General features: G+C 32.0%; 2 protein-coding genes across 5 annotated transcripts; one reads left to right on the top strand and one right to left on the bottom strand.

The window, feature by feature from the left end:
- Positions 1–2,580: 2,580 nt before the first annotated feature.
- Positions 2,581–9,849, top strand: LOC129313138 (uncharacterized). Of its 2 annotated transcripts, none has more exons than XM_054956080.1 (9): positions 2,581–3,064; positions 5,613–5,713; positions 5,819–6,170; positions 6,613–7,449; positions 7,602–7,659; positions 7,828–7,910; positions 8,031–8,137; positions 8,223–8,310; positions 8,863–9,849. In XM_054956080.1, the coding sequence occupies exons 1-9, from the start codon at positions 2,930–2,932 to the stop codon at positions 9,145–9,147; spliced, it is 2,046 nt and encodes a 681-aa protein (XP_054812055.1). In that variant the 5' UTR covers positions 2,581–2,929; the 3' UTR covers positions 9,148–9,849. The 2 variants fall into 2 exon arrangements, with proteins under 2 accessions (XP_054812055.1, XP_054812056.1); XM_054956081.1 differs by having other exon boundaries at positions 2,582–3,064; positions 7,849–7,910.
- Positions 9,850–10,289: 440 nt separating this feature from the next.
- LOC129313139 (uncharacterized) lies at positions 10,290–12,847 on the bottom strand. Of its 3 annotated transcripts, none has more exons than XM_054956083.1 (3): positions 12,738–12,755; positions 12,524–12,633; positions 10,290–11,471 (listed from the first exon to the last, which is right to left on the bottom strand). In XM_054956083.1, exon 3 carries the CDS (start codon positions 11,361–11,363, stop codon positions 10,458–10,460), a length of 906 nt encoding a protein of 301 aa, XP_054812058.1. In that variant the 5' UTR covers positions 11,364–11,471; positions 12,524–12,633; positions 12,738–12,755; the 3' UTR covers positions 10,290–10,457. The 3 variants fall into 3 exon arrangements, with proteins under 3 accessions (XP_054812058.1, XP_054812059.1, XP_054812057.1); XM_054956084.1 differs by having other exon boundaries at positions 12,452–12,633; positions 12,738–12,753; XM_054956082.1 differs by lacking the exon at positions 12,524–12,633 and having other exon boundaries at positions 12,738–12,847.
- Between the last annotated feature and the right edge of the window lie 8,496 nt (positions 12,848–21,343).

The following is a 21,343-nucleotide window of genomic DNA, read 5'->3' as shown; positions in this document are numbered from 1 at the left end:
CTAAAATATGAACATTAAGATTATCGATAGAAGCTTAGTGAGCCATCTAATCCATACATTTATTTGCCTCTTTAAAGACATGATCATAAGTAATTGTCCAGTCTTTCATTATAAGGTTTTTAATTTTTTTGATAGTTACAGTTAGAGGATGATTTGTAGAGAACTCATTATGTATTAGTGTGAGAACTTCTATAAGAAGTTCAGCTGTTAAACTTGAGTGATATTCAAGATATTTGGAAAAGCTTTTGATCCAATTGCCTTGGTGATCTCGGTTAAGATCGCTACAAGAAGTTACAACTTGATTGTTGACAAAGCTGTTTATTTTAGGTCTAACCTGTCATTCTCTAGGGGAGAACCAATTTGTTTTTGATCTATTACCCTATTAAGTCAAAAAGTTGATTCTTGATCAGAGGTATTGATCACCTATCCTGAATGATAGTAAAAGCAATGAAAGACATTACATTTCATTTTCTTTGCATTTTCATTATTTATATCTCTATGATCGTTGTATCTTTTATTATTTATTGTTGATTAAAAAATAAAAATAAACTCGTTATTTTTAATTTTTAATTTTTGTTTTGAATCTCAATTTATCTCTCCTTTTCATTTGAAATTTTTCAAACTACCCAAAAAAGAATTTTAAATACTTGAATTTTAAATGTAAGATTTTAAATTTAAAATTTATATCCAAATCTATAAATCTAAATGCTACCTAAAGTTAGTTGCAGTATGTTGCATACATCCATAACTTTATGTCAATGAATTAGGGTCTTCTCAATATAAAAAACCTTTATCAAAGAATAGCACATCTTTAATTTGAATGCGATGGTTTTTTTTTATCCCAATTTCATTAATATAACTGATTTTCAACTATTTTTGGGAGAATGACAAGTAGGGACCTCATAAGAATGTTCATATTAAATTATAATTTTTTTAACACCAACGTTTTCAAATTTAGTATTCCTCTCCTTATATTTTAGTATCAAAATCCTTGATTTGGCATTTTCTCATGTTTCAATACTAAAATTCTTGATTTGACATTAATATTCTTATAAATTCCTTACTTGTTATTCTTCCACCATTTTTTGGCATGAACTATTCATTGATTTTTCAGTCTTCTTAATTAATTGGTGGTAAAAAAAAGTCTAGTTAATTAATTAGTTAATTTTATTTAACCATCAAATTAATGATCGACCAAAAATTAGATTTTTTTTTACAATGGAAAATAATTCATTAATCATAAAATCTGAACAAGAGTCCAGTTTCGAAATACAACCAAAATCCATAAAGACCAACACGAAAACAAAAATAAAGATCTCTAACATTAACCAAATTCACAAATATTCCTCCAAAAGCATTTGCAAGCAAAAGAGAGGGAGGGTTGGGGGGGGGGGGGGAGGTTATCATCATCACCGGCCCTCAAAAGTTTTACCGACCCAATCAGTAACTTGATTACCTCTATACGACCTTTTTTTTTTTGGAGGACAAACTATATGGAGCTGATATTTCATCTAATATATTATATTAATTTTATTAAATAAAATTTTATATATTATTATTTTTAATGAATCAAGACTCGATATGTCAATATAAGACTTGATATAATAAAATCTTATGTGTCATTATTTTTAATGACTTTATTTTGATAATAAAATATTTAATTTCTCATATTTTCTCTCATTATTATTATTAATTTTATAATCAATTTATATGTAATATCATATGAATGTTATATTTTTATTAAATAAATTATTGATATTGTGATACATTAGGTCCATCTAAAATTTTTTGTAACTCTCCTAAAAATCTAAACAAATTGAAAATTCCTTACAAAGTTCCTCTTAAAGAGGATATTTTTAACATGAATATGACATCTCCAATCAGGAGGAGTCAAATGATCATTATAACAAAATGTTCTTATTAATATTATGAATATTGTGAAATTCATTTAGTTTGATTTAATTGAATAAAAATATATAATTGATTATGTATAAAGTCTTCTTCAAAAGGATTTTAATTGCTTTTCGTCATTAGCTTTGATTAAATCTGTTATATAGAGATGTAATTTCTTAATTTTTATAAAAAGTGTAAATAATTAAAGAGAACAATTTATATGCATAACTTTGTATGCTCAAGATGCATATTTTTAATTAATTAAATAAAGACATCTGAATATTTTATATATTATTTATTTAATAATAATTTTTTTTATCAATAATAATAATAGTAGTAGTAATAGTATTGAAACTACTTATTTTGCATGGGTTTGATAAAAATATATTAAATATATGTCGATTCTTAAATATACTTAACTGTACAAGGATGTTCATAATTTCTGTTATTTGATTTAATATAAAAGATCTTAGAAAATTGCAGACTCATTTAATTTTTTTTGGCCAACAGGCTCATTTAAATTTAAATCCATATAGGAGACTTTTTAATATTTTTTTTAAATGTTAATCTTAGATCCCAAGACATCACAAATTCAAAATTAATAGAATTATTATTATTATTATTATTAAATTTTCAGGGGCGTTAATCTGTTCCTTCCCTAGCGATTACGTGTTTCTAAACGGCAATTCATGCCATGGACATGGGGCTGATGGTACAGTGATAGGGTGGAGTAACCGACTATATCAATCTCAGGTTCCTCTCTATCTCGCAGATTCTCTCATTCCCCCCTCCCTTCTCAGGAAGGCCTAAAACTCGCTGGGTTTTCCAATCAATGCCGAAAATCCTTCATCGCTACTGGAAAGTCATTCTTCCATGGTCTTCCTTCTCTTCCGGCAGGAATTTCCATTACTGCGTTAGAGGATTTTGACATCACCTCAATTTAGTCAGGGTTCTGAGGCCGTCGCAATTTTGATAGATTTTGTTTTTTGGTAGGCACGCTCTATTAGGGTTTTATTTCTGCGTTCTCGCGTAAAAAATGGGTAGCTCTGATCGGGTCGATGATCGGGCCTTCAATGCAAATTTCTCGGCTGATGGAGTGGAGACGCTGAAGGAAAGAGTGATAGATAAGCTGAAGGAGTTCATGGGCGAATACACTGACGAAACTCTTGCGGTACGAGCTTAGTGTATATGCTTATGTGTTCTGTGTAGGAATGGGTTTCTATCAGTCTGGGATGATCATTGGCACACTTTCCTGTTCTGGCATTGATATGACATGCGTTGTTGATTGGTTTTTGGAACAATGATTAGGCTTCTGCTCCTGTATTTAATTTGTACTGCTCTGATTTCTATGCCAGTTGGGGAATGCCATTGTAATATTGTATGTCCAAGTGTGGACCCTTTTGGAGGTCTCAATTCATGCATTTGGATAAACAAGGAGAGAAACTTCACCTACCTATCACCATTACGGTTTTTTGAAGAAATTAGAAATTAATTCTTCCACTTGATTATTAGAAATTAATTCTTCCACTTGATTAATATCTGATGTGTAGTAGTTTTTTTCTTATCATTCCATATATTGTGAGGTGAGGGAGAGGTACTTGGAGGAGGAAAATTCTAGTAAATTTTGACCAGATGACTGAAATAGTAAAAAAATCCTACAAATTAAACTATTCGCACATTGTGTAGTGATAGATCTAGAAAAATGTAAAGTATGATTAGAATTTTCAAGTTGGAAATAGGATTATGGGTTACTGGTCATTTTACAGCCAAACCATGAGTTGGTCATTATGATTTCCTTACGGCTCTTCTAGTTTATATTAGGGGCAGAAAGGAAGGAACTCATCTGGTTATGATTTTATTTGTGGTCTCTTGTAATGAAATGCTCTCCATGAACTTAGGGACATGAAACTTGATAAAGTTATTGCCTACTCAAACTCTGAGCTAGCAAATTTTTTTGCTTGTGCTCTGTCTCGTGCAAAATAAGCTTCTGTAAAATGTCTATTTAGCAGGATTGTAGTTAAAGGTGCTCACTGCTCACCTTAGCTCCTAAGGGTGAAGTGACGTGCCATGCACCATTTGATAGGCGCTGCTTTCACTGAGGTGCCAACAAGTGCTGGCATTTTGATCCTTATTCTTATTAAAGGTGTGCGCAGCCAATTCCAAAAACTATGAAACACAACCTGAATACCTCAGACTGGCCTTTCATAACAGGATAATATAGTGATTCTAACTTTTAAATATTAAGATGTTTAAGATATTAGTTTTTCAGGGCTCTTTGAACAAACCATTAAATAGAAGTGTCATTCCATATGCCATATTTTTTCAGAATTTATTTGTAAAATATTATTTCAAATTACGTTTATCTACTTTTTTTTAAATCATATCCTTCTTACTTTAGCTCTTTGATCCACTTAGGTGTGCATCTTTCTAGTGCTTCTTGCCTAAGGTGTTTAATAGGTCTAACACCATGAGGGTGACTTTTGCTTTTGACTAACTTGAATAGGATTGGGTTGTAAACCTATTATTTAGAGTTTTACGCCTTGTAAGCTATTCCACATCTTCAGATTTTCTCTTTCAGTTCAAACTCTTACATTTTTAAGATAAAAAAGTCGCATTGTGGAATTTGTTAATATAAGTTGACGTGGATGCCTTTTGACACTTGAAGGGCATTTCAATATGGGATATAATTTAAGCACTTATTTTATATGCTTAATATGTTTTTTCAAATCAAATTTGAACAAGTGGAGTTTAAAATTACAAAAAAAAAAAAAATCAAAATGTTAATAACAAGAGTTAGTTGTCGGGAAAAACAGGGATAAAAAAATATGTTCTAATTTGATTGGTAAAATGTATTTTAAGTATATAAGCTTAAGTATTTTAGCTCCATATCTAAGACTCTAAGCCCCTCAAAAGAAAGGGCCGTGAGTCACTAATTTTGGTGCAATAAGAATTAGATTTTTGTTTGATCGAGCTATATTAATAAACTTTTTTTGGTTATGGTGATAAATTATGTAAAGACTGGAAAATATTATAAACTCTTCTACTTGTAGAACACACCATGCCTTGCCCTGATCATCTGTGAATCTTTTTGGGCAAGGGACAGATATTGTATAGTTATTGTTCTTTACAATTGTTTTTAGATTATGTACATGTTGGTTGATGAGAAATATGTGCCCCCTTAAATTTTTCCTGTCCTTCTTTCTGGTAGTATATGGATCATATTAGAACATATCAATAGTTAGGTGAAGGCAAACTGTTATTTACGTGGGAATTGGACGAAGCATTGGAATGTTAAGAAGTCTATTGATGTGGTTCAGTTGAGAAAATTTATTGATGGTTGAAATCTAAGATTATAGCATTTAAATCTTATGCTAAATGATTTTTTTTTTTTGTTGAAACACATTTTGTACCATCTAAATGTAGGTATATCTGTCATTGAAATTAGTTGAATAAATTCTTCACGTGTCTCTGTTTCTATTCGTATCTGATGTTCATTCATTTTTATAGCTATCTTTTAGCCATTAGCCTCCTGTTAGTTACTGAGCAGCACAATTAATCTGACGGAGGGCATATTGTGTATTTTAATTTTTCCATATTTAGATTGATTTTAATGACACAATTTAGTTTTGTGCTGTTTCTATTATATGATGGACATGAATTTTTCCATATTTACATTGCTCACTGCAAACATAAAATGAATCTCAACCTATGCCATGTAGGAATATGTCATTGTGTTGTTGAGGAATGGTCGGTGCAAAGAAGAAGCAAAGAGTGGGTTGGATGTATTTTTGGGGGATGACAGTGATTCTTTTGTATCATGGTAATTTCTTTTTATCCCTCTTTAATGGGTAAAGCTAATTGCTAGTATTATCATACATACACACTTAATTGTATTATAATCATATTGCTATGCCCCCCTCGTTAGGCTGTGGGATCATCTGGCTGTGCATTTAGATTTGTATGTACAACCTAAAGAATTGCGAGAGGAAGCTCCCAAGAGAAAGCTCTCATCAGAGGTCCATGTGGGAAATAATGTTTCTCAGCATTTCGATTCACAATCAGAAAGAGGAAAGTCTCATAAGTCGTCAATAAGTCAGCATAACAAAGATTGGAAAGGAGTAGCAAGGGAAGAAACTGAACCATCTCAGAGCTCTGAGGTTGACAATGCTCATTTGAAGGAAAAGGCCCGATCAAAAGTAAATCACAGTCCAAGGTCACGATCTCCATCTCCAGTTAGGAAGAAAAGGGGCTGGCCTGATGGGCAGCTGAAAACAAAGGTTTGAACTCCTATAAGATCTATTGATTATATGATATATGCTCAAGGACAAATTTCTATGGTGTTTATTGATAGTTTTGTTCAAGGGGGGAACATAAGTGATATTTTCATACAGCTAGAGGGATACTGCAATAGTGGCTGCTTCCCCCCCCCCCTTGTTCAGCTTGATGTAAATGGCATATTTGTTCATGTGACGCTTCATATTGCTTGTATACTTAAAAATTTTAAAGAGGAATTCTATAGATTCATTTTTAAGTGACTCTTTCAAACTTCCATGATATGTTAGTATGAGAATCTAATTCACTTCTAAAGCAAATAAAATTACATTGTTAGTTTTCTTGTTGCTCCTCGTTTCCTCTCCTTTATTACTTTTGTGTTTTAGTGAGTTAGTAGTGGCTATTGATGATTTTTGCTTTCAAACTTCTAACATAAGAAATCAATAGAAGGATGTTTCAAAAGCAACTATGAATGCTCCTCGACGGCTACTCCAGTTTGCAGTGCGAGATGCAGTGGCAACATCTGGGCCATCTAATTTGGGCATGACAGTGGAGCCCTCATTGAAGCGTCTTCGTTCTGTGGTTTCTACTCCCTCTGGAAATTCCTCTTTGGTCAAACATCCGCTGCTGAAACAGTCTGTTTCAAGGGTGCAAAATCCCATGGCTACTGTGATTAATGCTGCAGCAGAAGCTGCCGAAGATGTGATTGAAATCAAATCATCAAGAAGTGTATTTGACCGACTTGGTCGTGGTATGAATCCATTGGATGGTGACAAACAACTTGGAGATAATTACACAAGTCAGGAGCAAGACCAATCATATCTTCAAGGATCTGACTCCATTGGGCAGTACGCTGCGAATGTGACTCTGTTGGACCATGATGGTGATTTTCTTTCTGATTCTACCTCTGATAATGAACTTCATGGTGATGTCAATGCCATGGGTCATCAAATGACTGGTGCTTCTCAGATTGGCTTCTCTAGTGGTTGCAGAAGTGAGGAGTCGCTGATGGCTCAGTACGGTGCAGTTAAAAATGCAGATGATACCATGCTCCTAAAAAGGAATAGAAGCCAGGAGCGAGCTGCTGCTGCACCTAATGCTTCCAATAAAATTATGAATATATCTGTTAATGTAAATACTTGGAAACCACAGCAATATCAGGAATCAAGAGAGTTCGCAGAAGCTGGTGGTCACAGAAAAGTAGATAGTGAAACAGGAGCTCCCAGATCTGGCCAGCAACTGTTGAAGGGGAATGCCAAACCCTTGAACACGACTAATGGAAATGTGAGTTACTGGTATAAGCATATACTAGTTTTTTTTTTTTTTTTTTAACTGGCCAAATATGCATAATCACTTAAGACACTTTATGTTAGATAATTATAATGAACACGAGTTCAGTTATGGTTTATCTTCATTAATCTTATGCCATTTGATAGGGAAACCAAGGTGCTGATATTCAGAAAGAGTCTAAGAAGATCCAATTATCTACTTCTGGTTAGTTCTAGATTCTCTTTCATGGAATTTCTTCCTGCCACCAAGAGAAACATGTCAACAGTTGCTTACTGCACATATATTCTACACCTTTTTCTTTTGCCATTTCCGTTTCCGTTTCATTTTTCAGTCACTATTCTAGACTTTGAATCACTTCTCATCTACCTAAAGGTTCCTATTTTGAATACCCAGGTTCAAATGCTGCTGGTCGTCCTTTAGATGATGCTGATGCCAGAACTATTTTTGTTAGCAATGTAATGGCTCTTTTTCGTTTTATTTTTTATTTTTTAAGGACTTCTGGGTTGGGAGGGCAGGCTCCAGGGATATGCAGAATCTGTTGATTTTCTGAATTTACGTGGTTTTGACTGTCTCAGGTGCATTTTGCTGCCACCAAAGATAGCTTGTCTCGTCATTTTAGTAGGTTTGGGGAAGTGCTAAAAGTCATTATACTTACAGAAGCAGCAACTGGCCAACCAAAAGGGTAGGATGTCTCTGATTTTGATCTTGCTCTTTGGTTGTCCATTTTTTATTTGGGCAACTCTCTACTGATTGCATTTCTTGAGCAGGTCAGCTTATGTGGAATTCATGAGAAAAGAGGCTGCTGATAATGCATTATCTCTGGATGGAACTTCTTTTATGTCACGCATTCTGAAGGTAGATATGACACGAGAATAGATGGTGCATCCGGGAAATCATATTTTTATAATCTCTATGAGAGTATTCTCTGGAAATTTTGCTCTAGACTTCACGACTACTTTCCATGTAAAACAGATAAAAGATGATAGTCTTCTAGTCCAAAATGTAAGTCCTATTTAACTGACTTCATATGGACCATGGTGGTTAAAAGTAACCACTATTACCCTTATTAAAATTAGACTGCATGATTCCGATAATATAAATTCATTCTCTCACATTTAATTACCTACGAGGATAGCTTCGGAAAATAGCTTTAATAACCTACATATTACCAAATAGGACTTATACTTTGGACCACAAAAAGCTTGGAGAAAAAGAAAAGGACTTATATTTTGGATCGATTGAAGTATATATTTTTCATCGCATCTCCATGCAATGTTTGCTAGATTTTGGCAGGGTAAGATGACTCCCATGCCCTGGGACAATGTTGCATGTTGTGCATGTTTTTAATATCTTGCTAATAGACATGGTTAGTGAAACGAGAAGTCATCAATTATTTTCATTTTGTAGGTGGTGAAGAAATGTGCGGCACATGTAGAATCTGTTCCAACCATGACGTGGCCACGTGTGATGAGGGGTTCTCCATTTCCTCCTTCTGGGTTTTCCAGAGTTCCCTTCCCAAGAGGTGCTCCGGCCTTTACTCCCTGGCCCCCAATTAAACCTGGAGCCAGGAGCTTGCAGTGGAAGAGGGATGCTCAGGGTGCTCCTGGCCATGGTGCTTCTTTAAATGCTAGCGGCGCTTCTGTGCCCTTTTCCCGTAGTCTCACCTATGTCAGAGCAGAAACAAAAACCTAAGGCAGCTTTTGGTACCACCTTTGGTTCTCAAAATCATGGGAAGGCTCATGGCATCACAGAGTGGGTTTCCATATGTTGATCAACAAAAAGGAGGGAAAAGAGAAGGGGGAAAAAACAAAGGAACTGAAGAACTTGCCTGGTCTAATTATTGGATCAGAACAGAAACTAACACGGAAGGCAGCTGAGGCATACCTCGCGAATTGGTTCTTACAATAATTAGAGCTCATGATTGCATCAGCGTGGCACTCTGTTCGCAAAATAAAAGGAGGACTTAAGGGCATTACTGGATTAATTTTTGAAATATCATTCTTCTGTAAATGGGGAAGGACCTTACAATAATCCAGAGATCTCTTTTGTTGGAAAGTAGGTAGAATTTGATGTCTTTGTTTGTTTTGGTATGAGAAATCTGGATTTTGGTCGGGTGAAGGTAGGAAGAATGTACTTGGAAACAGTGGGGATCTCGTTAGTTTTAAGTTAACTTGCGCTAGCACCACTATAGGCGAATTGAAGTTTGTGGATATGGTAGGTCCTTGTATGTTCGGCTGTATATCATGCAATTCTCTCATTTTGTATACATTCTGCAAGAGATGTTGCAGTGGACTAGGAAAAAGAGGTTAAAAGTTGAGGTTGAGTTGGACATAACTAGATTATTATTTTAATGATGTATGAGCCTATCTGGTTGGGCATCAGTTCTTTTCAAAATGCTCTAGCTTCAGTTGTGCTTTTCTTTAGCATCTAACCATTCTTCTTCCTTATTTTTCCCGAAAATCAAGGGCTTAAATTGGATTTTTTTTTTTGTTTTTGAATCAGAGAAGAAATTGAAATGATTAATTTAAATCATTTGTCATGTTAAAATAAAATAAAAAATACATTTGTTTATTAATCATTGTTTTTTTGCCAACTATTAATCGTTGTTATTATTATTAATATTATATATATATATATATATATATATATGAGATGTGTATAATATTAGCTCCAGTACAAAAACCCGTCATATTTTGTAGTAGTCAGTATCCTTCCTCCGACTCGAAGCTTCACCAATTTCTCTACATTTTTCAGCTCAAACTTCTTTCAACTGATAACTTGTGCATTGATATTCATATAACTATCTCTTTTTCAGAACCAAAACAATGATGAGATAAAAAAACACTTAAACCAGCCTCCTTATTTAAATCGGTAAACACACTCAGCTTGCCTTGTCAAAGCTACGCAATGTTTACTGTTCTGACGATGAAGTCAACCGAAGTTCAACAGCAATCAAAATCCACAAACATGGTTGGTTTAAAATTCTTAATTCTTGACTTGAGTCATCTGGAGAGGACAAGATAAAATACTCCAGCGGACAAGCCAGAAATACAAATAATAGAAACCCCACGAGTTCTCACAAAGAGAAGATTCAATTGCTTGGCGACCTGAAGCGTCAGAGTGAGAACCTGTAGCCTTCCTTCAGCCTCCTTCTTCTTAAAGAAGTACATTGGCTTCAGAGATTGACGCAGCAAGAAAGCCAGCGAGAATGGAAATGCAAATGCCAGAAAGCTTTGTAGAGAAACCTCCGTGATTGAAGACGACCCCTTGATATATGTGATCCAAGCTCCTAATCCAAGCTGAACCAGACCCAGAAAAGCCATTGCCTTGCTTAAGCTATACATGTTCCTCATCATCTTCTCTAGGACATCTCGAGTTTCTTCAGCCAGAGCTGAAAGATCCCGTTCAACAGTAGGACCCTCAATTTCCTGGTGCTTGAAGTTGGGGTTTTGACTAGGATATGCGTTAGGGTCTTGATGTTTCTCAGATTCTGAAGATGATTTTTCAGTAGAGAAAGATCTGGGTCTTGTCACTGACGACTGTATAATAAAAGGGTCTCGGGAATTCACATTGGAGAGTGAGAAAGATCTCAGAATACTAAGATCTAAATTTCTAGGTTTCTGGCCAAACATCTTCTGGTCATTGAAGCCAGGGTTTTTACAAAAATTTTGGGATATTAAAGTAGAACTTGATGCCCAAAATGTTCTGGGTTTCACAATCATGTCTGAAGGCGTTAATTGTGTAGACTGAGCCAAAGTAAAAGTGGAATAGCATTGGGGATTGAAGAGGGAAAAAGGCTCAGACTTAGAGATCGGATTATGCAGCTTTGCGAAGACCAGATTAGAAGAAAACATAGACAAAGAATGAGATGGTTTTAGCAGCCTAGAACCTAACCTTCGTGAAATCATGGCCGCCGTTGTTGATGCCTAATTGAAGGAAGGGAAACAGGTGGACTGATATTGTTATTTTATGAGCTACGACACTCAAAAATTTCCCAAGAAAATCCTGGGTACCACCTGTGATATGAAGCTCAACTTAGATGAACAATTCTAACACATAATATAGACCAAGAGCAGGATTAAATCATGCTAACAGACATGGGACAGAACAAGAGTTTCTGCAGAATCCCAATTCTCAACCCAACCCAACCCAACTGAACTGCAAATCATAGTGAAAACCACAATTTTAGACTGAAACATTGTTACCAAACAAAGACATATTAGAAAAGCTTTGACCCACCATTTGTTGTCAAATTTCGAGAGATAAGCAGTTACAAGAGTTTCAACCAAGATTTGTTAGGGGGGGGGGGAAATGAACCCAGGCTTCATATTAATCGAAACACAGTGAGCTCTGTATTAAGAGGATTTGATCACAGACGTTTAATATTAGGAGCAAGACATCATGGTTGAAATAACAACATATTTCTGATCAATTTTCACGCAAAAAACAGATAATCATAGTAGGCCAAGATATAATCCAATATCAATCAAAAAGAGAACTCCACAACTAGTGAAAGTTAACCCAATTCAGACAAAATTCAACATTCTTTTCTTCTTCCAAATAGAAAATAGAAAAACTATCTGATGGGAAGCACAACTAACAAAATAAAAAGAAAAGAAGAAACCGCTCCCCAGCCACCAAATCATAATAACGAGCTCGCCTCTTACAACGCCCTCAATCTATACAACCGAGAGCAGCAGGGGGTAGAAAACAGACTCTTTTTCTTTATTTACTTTCTGAACCATCACCCATGCATGCGTACAATCAGGAAAGTAATGACTGATCTTTGCTACACAATACACATTCCAAATTCAAACAGAACTCGGGAATCTAAGATACAGAAATCAGGTTGGCAACCAGAGAGCAATGGCCAAAAGCTTTGCGCAACTATTGTCAACTAACAATCTCGAACAGGACTAGAACCATATGTACATTTCAAAACACAAAAGCTAACTACGCATAAGACTGAGACAAAATCACTATTACTCCACGCTACCTGTGGATCACTCCAAAAACATCCCAAGATTGCATCAAACACAGAGCCAGTGAAAGAGTCGGAACCCATTACCCAATTGAATGTTTCTTTAGTTCGAAAAATGCTACTCTTTCCCCTTCATCCTCCGTGCACTTAAATTGACCATCTCTCGAGAATTTTCAAAGCTCAGACCCTCTTTACCTCTTTGATTGATCGAAGATGTGAAGAGAGTCAGAGAATAGTCAATGCTTGGATTAGGCACAAAGAAGATTCGATATACTACAAAAAAAAAAAAAAAAAAACCTACCTCGCGCACTCCACTGCTTTCCTCGCTCCTGAAGATGGATCCGAATCGGTATCAACCTCCTTGGCAATTTGAGAGCTGGGAAATTCTGGGTTTTCGTGGGTCCCGTCTTCAACGCAGGCAAATCCAGCGTTTTGACCCTACTTTCTATTTTTTTTTTCCCTTTGGAATATTAATTTATAGTCCTTTTAAATAGGACACTTTTTCAAAATAATTTTTAATTTAAAATATATGATATTTTATAATATTTAAATTATTTTTTTAATTTTACTCTTTTCCGATTAATGTAAAGGTATTTAATGTAATTATATTATAATTTAATATTAAGAATAAAAATAAAAATACATACTCCGTTTATAAATATAAGGCATTTTTAATCGAATCTCACTCCTAATAAAGTAGTTACCTACTTTTAAACTGACCTTATCTTTTTATATTTATTCTTATTAAACACCCTATAATAAGTATAAAATTACTATCAATAAGGGTATTTTTGAAAAAAAGGCAATGATTATACTCTAAAGACTAAAAATGCTTTACATTTTTTAACATTCAAATCTTTAAAAAATACCTTATATTTTTAAATGAAGGGAGTATAATTTTTTATGGCATTAAAAAAATTAATTTTTTTCATAAAATGATTGAAAATATTTTATAATAAGAACAAGAGAGAGCAAGTTTTTATAATTTTACATGATTTTTAATTAGGTTCTTATAATTTATTTTATTTTTATTAAGTTCTTATAGTTTGATCGACTAGACATGTCAATCCCTAGTTATTAAAATTTATTAATTTTCTCTTTTATAAAATAAAATTGATAAATTCTATTTGTTTATTAAAATATTATATAATTTTTATAATTTAAAATTTATATAATTAGGCTTTTTTTAAGTAACTCTTATATATCAATTTTTTTTCAATAAATATTAAATCAAATTTTCTATAAATTTTAAAATTATTTTATTTTTAAAAATTTAATATTCATTAATAATTGTAAATATCAAAGAATAATATATTTAATCAATTAAAGTATAAGGATTTGATTAAAATAAAATAAATTATAGAAATTTAATTTAAAATTGAAGAAAACTAAAAAAAACTTGTGTGAATTAATTTTTGGGAAAATTAGTCAAAAAGGACCTAGTAAGAAGCAAATTTAAACTTAGGGACCAAATATATTTGAAGGTCCAAGGTCAATATTTTATTTATTAAATAATTTAAATAAACAATTGAAATGCCCTTTTATGTTAATTAATTTTTTTAAAAAGGTGAAAAATTCGGTCGTTGAAGCTCTAACCCTTCCTCCCGACAGGTGAAGGGTTGTCAACAAAAAAAAATTAACACCCCTTGATTACATGTAAACTCAACAATCAAAAGATACAAGGATTTTGACTTAAGATGTAAAGGTTCTAGCTTGGGTGTAAGATTTTTAGTTTAAGGTGTAAGGGGTATGGCTTGGGTACAAGGGTTATGACTTAGGGTGCAAGGGGTTTGGTTTGGGTGTAAGGGTTATAACTTAGGTGCAAGGAGTTTGGTTTAGGGTGCACATGTTATGGCCTAGAGTACAAGGCTTCTGACTTGGGTGCAAGGGTCTTGAATTGAGTATAAGAGAGATGCTTAAGGTGTAAGGTTTTTGCCTTGGGGTCACGTGTTATGACTTAAGGTGCAAGGCTTTTAGTTTAGTGTGCAAGAGTTATGACTTGTGTTGTAGCAATGAGATTTACATGTAATATGTAGAACATGTAATTCTAGGACGTTGACAAGGGCATGCTTTCTATATGTTTGATTTACATGTAATCTGTTAGAGATACATATAAATCATTCCTCAGTTATGTTCACAAGTTCTTCACATATTGATAAACATGTAATTCATAGTCATTTTCATGTAATTCTAGGGCAATGATAAGGGTGTTCATTCTATATGTTTGATTTACATGTAATTCACTAGAGATTATATGTAAATCATTCTTCAATCATGCTTGTGAATTTCTTCACATACTGCTTTAGATGTAATTCGTAGTTTTTTTTATGTAATTATAAGGTAATGATAAGGGTGTGCTTTTTGTGTATTTGATTTACATGTAATTCACTAGAGATTACATGTAAATCATTCTTCAATCATGCTTACGAGTTTCTTAACATATTGATGTATATATAATTTGTATTAATTTTCATGTAATTTTGGGGTACTAACAAGGGCAAGCTCTCTTTGTATTTGATTTACATGTAATCTGATAGAAATTTCAAGTAAATTATTCCTCAGGCATGCTAGCGAATTTTTTTCCATATTGATTTATATGTAATCAGTTGTCATTTTCATATAATTAAGGAGCACTGATAGTGGCATACTCTTTATGTAGTGGATTTATATGTAATCCACAAAATATTACATGTAATTGTGGCATTGATAAGTGACAATTAAATAATTTTACATGAATGACAACTAAATTTTTAATAAAAAAACAAATAAATGTCCATGGGGACTATGAACAATAAAAATGTGAAAGAAATAACAATAATTCTATCAGTTTAGGTATGTTATTATCCCAAGTACAAACCAAATGATAAACAAAAATCATAATGCATCTCAAATCAAAAAATATATCATAAGGGATAAAAACAACATTATATCCATGTTAAACTACCTCCTACCCTATACAAAAAATAAATAAGGAAAGACTCATAATAAATTCTTTCTTTTTTAAATATTATACATTGTATAACCAACCATATTAACCTATAAAAAATGCAGATTCAACAATGTAAGATGGAGGATAACTAAATTGTCCTAAAAAATAAATAAATTTGAAGAGTAAGAATAAACAATGATAATTTAAATGAAAGAACATTAATTCCATTATGTTTGATTTATCTTTTTATCAAGTATAATCAAAATGATAAACAAAGACCATATGACACCCCATATTAAAAAAAAATATACTATGAGGGGTTAACAACAGTATCATACCAATATTAAACTACATCCTACCCTATACAAAAAAAAAAAAACAAATAAGGGGAATAAGCATAAGTATACTTCAAAATACAATCATAATTTCATTCAATCTTCCATAGGAATCCCTTGATCATCATTTTCTTACAACTTACTTAAGTTATGATATGCATGAGTTGAATTTCTAAGAACTTCTTAACTTGAATTTATTTTTGCTCATCTTTAGACAAAACCTTATATTTTAATGTGTCTAAAACATTTTACCTAAAATGAAAATTAGTAACTATCACAAGTGGGTCATTCATGTAAAGCTGCCCTAAATTAGGATTTAAATTATTACATTAACCATGATTAATTAAAGATTAACCTAAATAGATTATCTTATAAGAGGTTAACCTAAATAAGTCATTAACATGTATTTTCACAAACTATTTGAAATAAAGGGATCCCAAATCTTTAAGATAATTCAAGAACTCATATTATTCAATTAAACCTATGTGGAAGCATGTGATTGATTAAGTATTAAGAACATATCTTAAGATAGGAGAAAAACTTCCTTACTTATTTCATCTCTTTGCCTTACTCTATATAATATATATATTTACCAACATAACACTTGGCTACTCAAACCCATCCATAATTGACAATAGGGGGCTAAGATCTCAATTGCATTTATCACAATAATTATCACCTAATTATCAATAGCCCATCTCATGCATGAATTTTTCTTTTCATTCATATATAGTTAATATCAATTACTCATTTTGGATATCAAAAACACAAGGGAGACTATAACACTATTTAAGTTCTCACATCATGCATATAATAACTATTTTCAATTGCACAGGTATTTTGGTCTATTAATATAAACATATGCACCAAACCACATTCCCAAAGGTCCAAAATATGCCTTTACCAAACATAAAACCTATAGTGCAAGTAGATAAAAAAATATTATCTTAATTGACAATATCATAAACTGAATACACATATCCAAATAAAAAGAAAGGCCTACAAGAGTGATTATTATCATTTGGCCTAATGCTCCTTTCCTTTATTGTTCCTAGATAAGCAATCTCTTGTAATATGTTAAAAGAATGGGATGAGTACAACCACTCAAGGTACATCTAAGTTATACGGATGCATGATAGTTAATCATAAATACAAGTGGCTAATAAATTCATCAATATAACCATGTAAACAATCATATCAAAATCATGTTACTCACATTAACATCTAACTCAAATGAATAATCTTAAAAATAAAGTCAAGTATAGAATTGGCATGACTGCCCACAAGTACTTAATGTTCATATAAAATTGGCACGAGTGCCTACATATACATTTCTCACATATTTATCACTTGTTCTCATTTTCCCAATTACAATCGTAATCTCAAACACAATCATCAATCATTCAAATGGTGTAACAATAGTGAAATGCATGATCAATCTCTTTCTTATATCCCTTCTTATTTCCTCTAACATGAAATTCATGGGCCAACCACGGAAAGGAATTGTTCATATTGTGAGACTACTTAAGGCCTTAATCATATTGTGAAGGGCTACTGGGTTAGGGTTACTTACTTATGAACATGGTTTTCCTCAAATCACACACAATGGGGTGTCATACCTAAGACTAGCTTTACCCAAAACTCCAAGTAAGCCAGTAGGGTTAAGTCCCTTAATAGGAATAATGCTACAGTATCTTACAAGGTAAGTTGCTGCTATAGCCTTTAGAATTAACGGTTAATAGCTAAGTACCATATAAATTTTACACAACCGCTAGCTCCTTTACCAAACTCCTGCCATATGATCATGGTCTTGAAAAATGCATTTCAATAACTTTCAAATAGGTAATTCACAATTATCTCACATGTTTATCAATTTTTATGCTCAGCAAGTATAGAAAATTATCATATGTCAATCATGCCTCATGCATCAATTTTTATATTACCATATAAATTACACTAGCATCATATGAAAACTCAACATGCTCATATATAATTCATCACCATGTATAATTCATAATTTATAACTAAAAGTATGTATATTATCATTAACCTTCAATCTCATTACTCAAATTATGTTGCATTATCTCATGAAAGCATAAATTCATATTAATATTCCACATTACAAAGCAAGCTTTCAGATTCATTTCTTTTTCTCCACATATGGCTATCATATTTAAATTCTTTCACAATTAACTTTGTTGTAAATCATAGGATCTCAACAAAGCCACATATGCATTACAGATAACAATTTCAAGATTTTGAGAGAGAGACAAAGATATATATATATTCATTTGTTTCACAAATACAAACAATTAATTAACACACAAATGCATAAAATAGATTTTTTTTCAGTTACCTCAACCTTTGAGAGGTCAAATATTACTTCTAAAATAAATACTTTCTAAAGCTTGAATGGTGTCAAATGATAATTAATCTATAATTAATTATATCACAATGTGTCACTAATATTATTAACATAATTTCTACTCATATTCCAATAGTTAAGTAGTTATTTTTTTAGAACTTTAGTCTTAGCTTCTTGAATTTTGAAACTCAAGTTCATATATTTGAACTTATCCACTTAGTTCAATAGCTTCCTTCACGATAGTTTCATTAAAATTTTGACTAAAATCACCCTTTAAACAATTTTGTAATATCAAAATTTCTATTTTTATTTCATAAATTCACATCTAAAAATATCTAAAAATTAAAAACTTAATCTCAAGCTTAGAATCATTATTCTATAGCCATAATAATCTATTTTTCATTCTAAATAATCATCTAAATATTAACAAATCAACTTATATTTTTTGATTTAACTAAAAATCTAACCATTGGAGTCTAATGTTTAACTCAAAAGCCTCAAATTTAAATTTTATCAATAAAAAATATTTTAAAATATTTATTATACTACTAACATCCTTAATAACCGTATTTATTCATAATAAATTCATCTCCCTTTTAAATTCTAGACTTTCCATAATCTCAAAATCAAAAATTATAGATGATAGATGGCTAAATTTTTTTTTAAATACTTAAATAATCTTAAAAAGCTTGAAACCTCACTCAAAATATCCTGTTATGGGGTCTTGAATCAAATTGCCTTCACTATCTTGCCCACCCTCTATTTCTTTCTAGCTCCTCTCTATTCACGCACGACAACAATGGAAAAAGGAAAGAGAAAATGAAAAAAAAAAACAGAGAGAAGGGGGTGTGTGAAATTCAAAGTGGTGTAGGTTGCACACTCTCTTTCTTTCATTTCTCATGTTTTTTAAATATACACTAAACATTTTTTTATTTTTTATATAATAATAATAATAATATTATTATTATTATTATTTCTATTTTCAAAAAGAAATCATAACTTAAGATTTTATTTTAAATTTGACCCAATAATAATCCCCTAACTAAAATTATTTATCTCTAAATATTTTTCTAAAATTATTCATTTTTCCTTTAACTTAGTTAATTTTGGGTTAAATTTTGGGATATTACAATTCATGCCATGCTACATTCAGGTATGAGGAGTTTATCCAAAATAGAATGATTAGCCAAAAGCTAATAGTATTATCTAAGTCAATACATATGCAAACAAACAATAGCAGATGGAAATGACAAATCAATCTAAAAGGTTATTCATAAAGGAAAAAACAATGACATGAAACATTTTTCTTAAATTTTATATTGAATCACAAATGTCATGCTTTTTGAAAAGGATTGTGCTCGATCACTTTCAACTAAATCTAAGGTAATAAAAATGATTGACATAGCGAGGCAAATTGGTTTTGATAGCCACTGAATAACTTACTGTTTACATTTTACGAAATAAAACAATATCATATATTTGGTTTAGAGAACTAGAAGAAGAAACTAGTTCCCAATAAGCAATAATTGAAAAAGAAAACTCACAATCTGGCCTACCAAGTTGTGCTACAACATCAACAAAACATTCATGTAGCTCATGTGTCCAGGATAAATGTTGTTTTAAGCCAAGATTATAGTTATTGGTGGGATTGTTATCTTTATTGAGAGGATATATTGTACTACCACCACAATCTAAATGTTAACCATAAACTAATGAATTACTATCAGCTAGACTTGAATTAGGAATAGTCTTTGGTTGATACATCTATTATTCATTTGATAGTAGTAGAATCAAAGTCAATATAATGAGCAATGGGAAATTAATAAAAATTTCACATAACCAAAAACGTAAACTTATAAATGTGGCTCAAAGAAGCAATATTTTGAAGAGTTATCTAAAATTTTCTAGGTTAAGAAATGCATACTTCTTGGAATGTTAGCAAATATGTTATTTAGTTATTCATTAAACAAGGAATACAAAGCATTACTATAACCCAAAGAACAACACAAATGGCTCATGCACCAATTTAACCTAATTTTTGTGAAAGAAAAAAATGCCAAAAATACCAAGAGTGTCCCTTAATAGAGGACAATGATGCACGAGCATGAATAAGATTACTTCTAAAAGTGATCTAAAGGAGAATGGAATTAAGGGAACAGCTTGAACTAGGAGGCTTAAGGGGTGGCTAACAATGAGGTGAATGATGGTGGAGACATGGGTGTGATGGATTCGAGGGTCGCTGACAGTGAAAGTGAATGATAAAAGGTAAGTGCATGTGAGGGAAGGACTTGAGAGTTTGACAGGCTTAGGGTTTAGGAATTTCAGAGGAGCATGGCCAAAGGTGTTGTTTTGCATAAAGTTTAGGGAAGATCAAGTGTAATGGCATGAACAATGGTGAAGGCAAGTTTGAGAGTGATCAATAGCAATGGAAATGAAATAGCAAAGAAGGAAGGCGATGGTTTGGAGAAGTAAGGGCACTGAAAATCATCTCTAATCTACTATATTGTTTTATCCTAATAACAAAAGGCATTTTAGTCCACTCTCCTCATTCTTTTTTGAATAAAATAATAAGTTTGGTCCTTCAAGAACATTTGGTCCTTGAGAATAATTTTCCTTTTAACCTAGTCTTTTTGACCAATTTTTTTTATCATTTCTTTTTTTTGGGATGAGAAGCTTTCTTTTTCTTTTCCTTTTTTTCCTTATTTAAATAATCCATTTACATTTTGTCAAACATTAAATATAAATATTTCTGTGGGAGGACACAAAGAACTAGCCTTAATCTAAATCTAAACCCAACCCTCTTTTCTTAAAGCTTTTTACTCCATTTATTAAAAAATGTAAGACATTTTTAACTGAATCTTATCTCCAATGAAGTAAATAATTATTTTCAAACTAACTCCATCTTTAATATTTATCCCTATTTAATAAAGTGTTTCACCCTAAAATGAATATAAGGTTATTTATTCAATAGGGGTACTTTTAAAAAAAAAGAAGACAATGATTACACCTTAAAAAACTATATATATTTTATATTTTTTAACATTCAGTCTCTTAAAAAATGCCTTATATTTTTTAATAAAGAGAGTATTTCTTTTTCATCAAGAATGGAATGAAAATATAGCTCATGTGCATAATACATTATGAATAGAATAACATTGAATATTGATAATATAATTACAATAAATATTATGCATCTATTAATTTGGGTTTAGGTTTAGAGAAATATAATTATAATTAGCTACATTGGTTGATGAAAAAAAGCCTATTAATTTTAGAGG

Source organism: Prosopis cineraria, unplaced genomic scaffold, assembly GCF_029017545.1.
Source record: "Prosopis cineraria cultivar Desert tree isolate PC_DT_omini unplaced genomic scaffold, ASM2901754v1 PC6, whole genome shotgun sequence".
NCBI lineage: Eukaryota > Viridiplantae > Streptophyta > Magnoliopsida > Fabales > Fabaceae > Prosopis > Prosopis cineraria.
Note: the sequence above shows the minus strand (reverse complement) of the source record. Positions and strands in the feature narration are given on the sequence as shown.

Excerpts from the sequence above, each read along its gene's own strand:
- LOC129313138 (XM_054956080.1), top strand. The coding sequence starts at position 2,930 with ATGGGTAGCTCTGATCGGGTCGATGATCGGGCCTTCAATGCAAATTTC. Across the intron at positions 7,450-7,601 it reads TGAACACGACTAATGGAAAT|GGAAACCAAGGTGCTGATAT; the intron begins GTGAGTTACTGG and ends GCCATTTGATAG. Across the intron at positions 7,660-7,827 it reads GATCCAATTATCTACTTCTG|GTTCCTATTTTGAATACCCA; the intron begins GTTAGTTCTAGA and ends ATCTACCTAAAG.
- LOC129313139 (XM_054956082.1), bottom strand. The coding sequence starts at position 11,363 with ATGATTTCACGAAGGTTAGGTTCTAGGCTGCTAAAACCATCTCATTCT.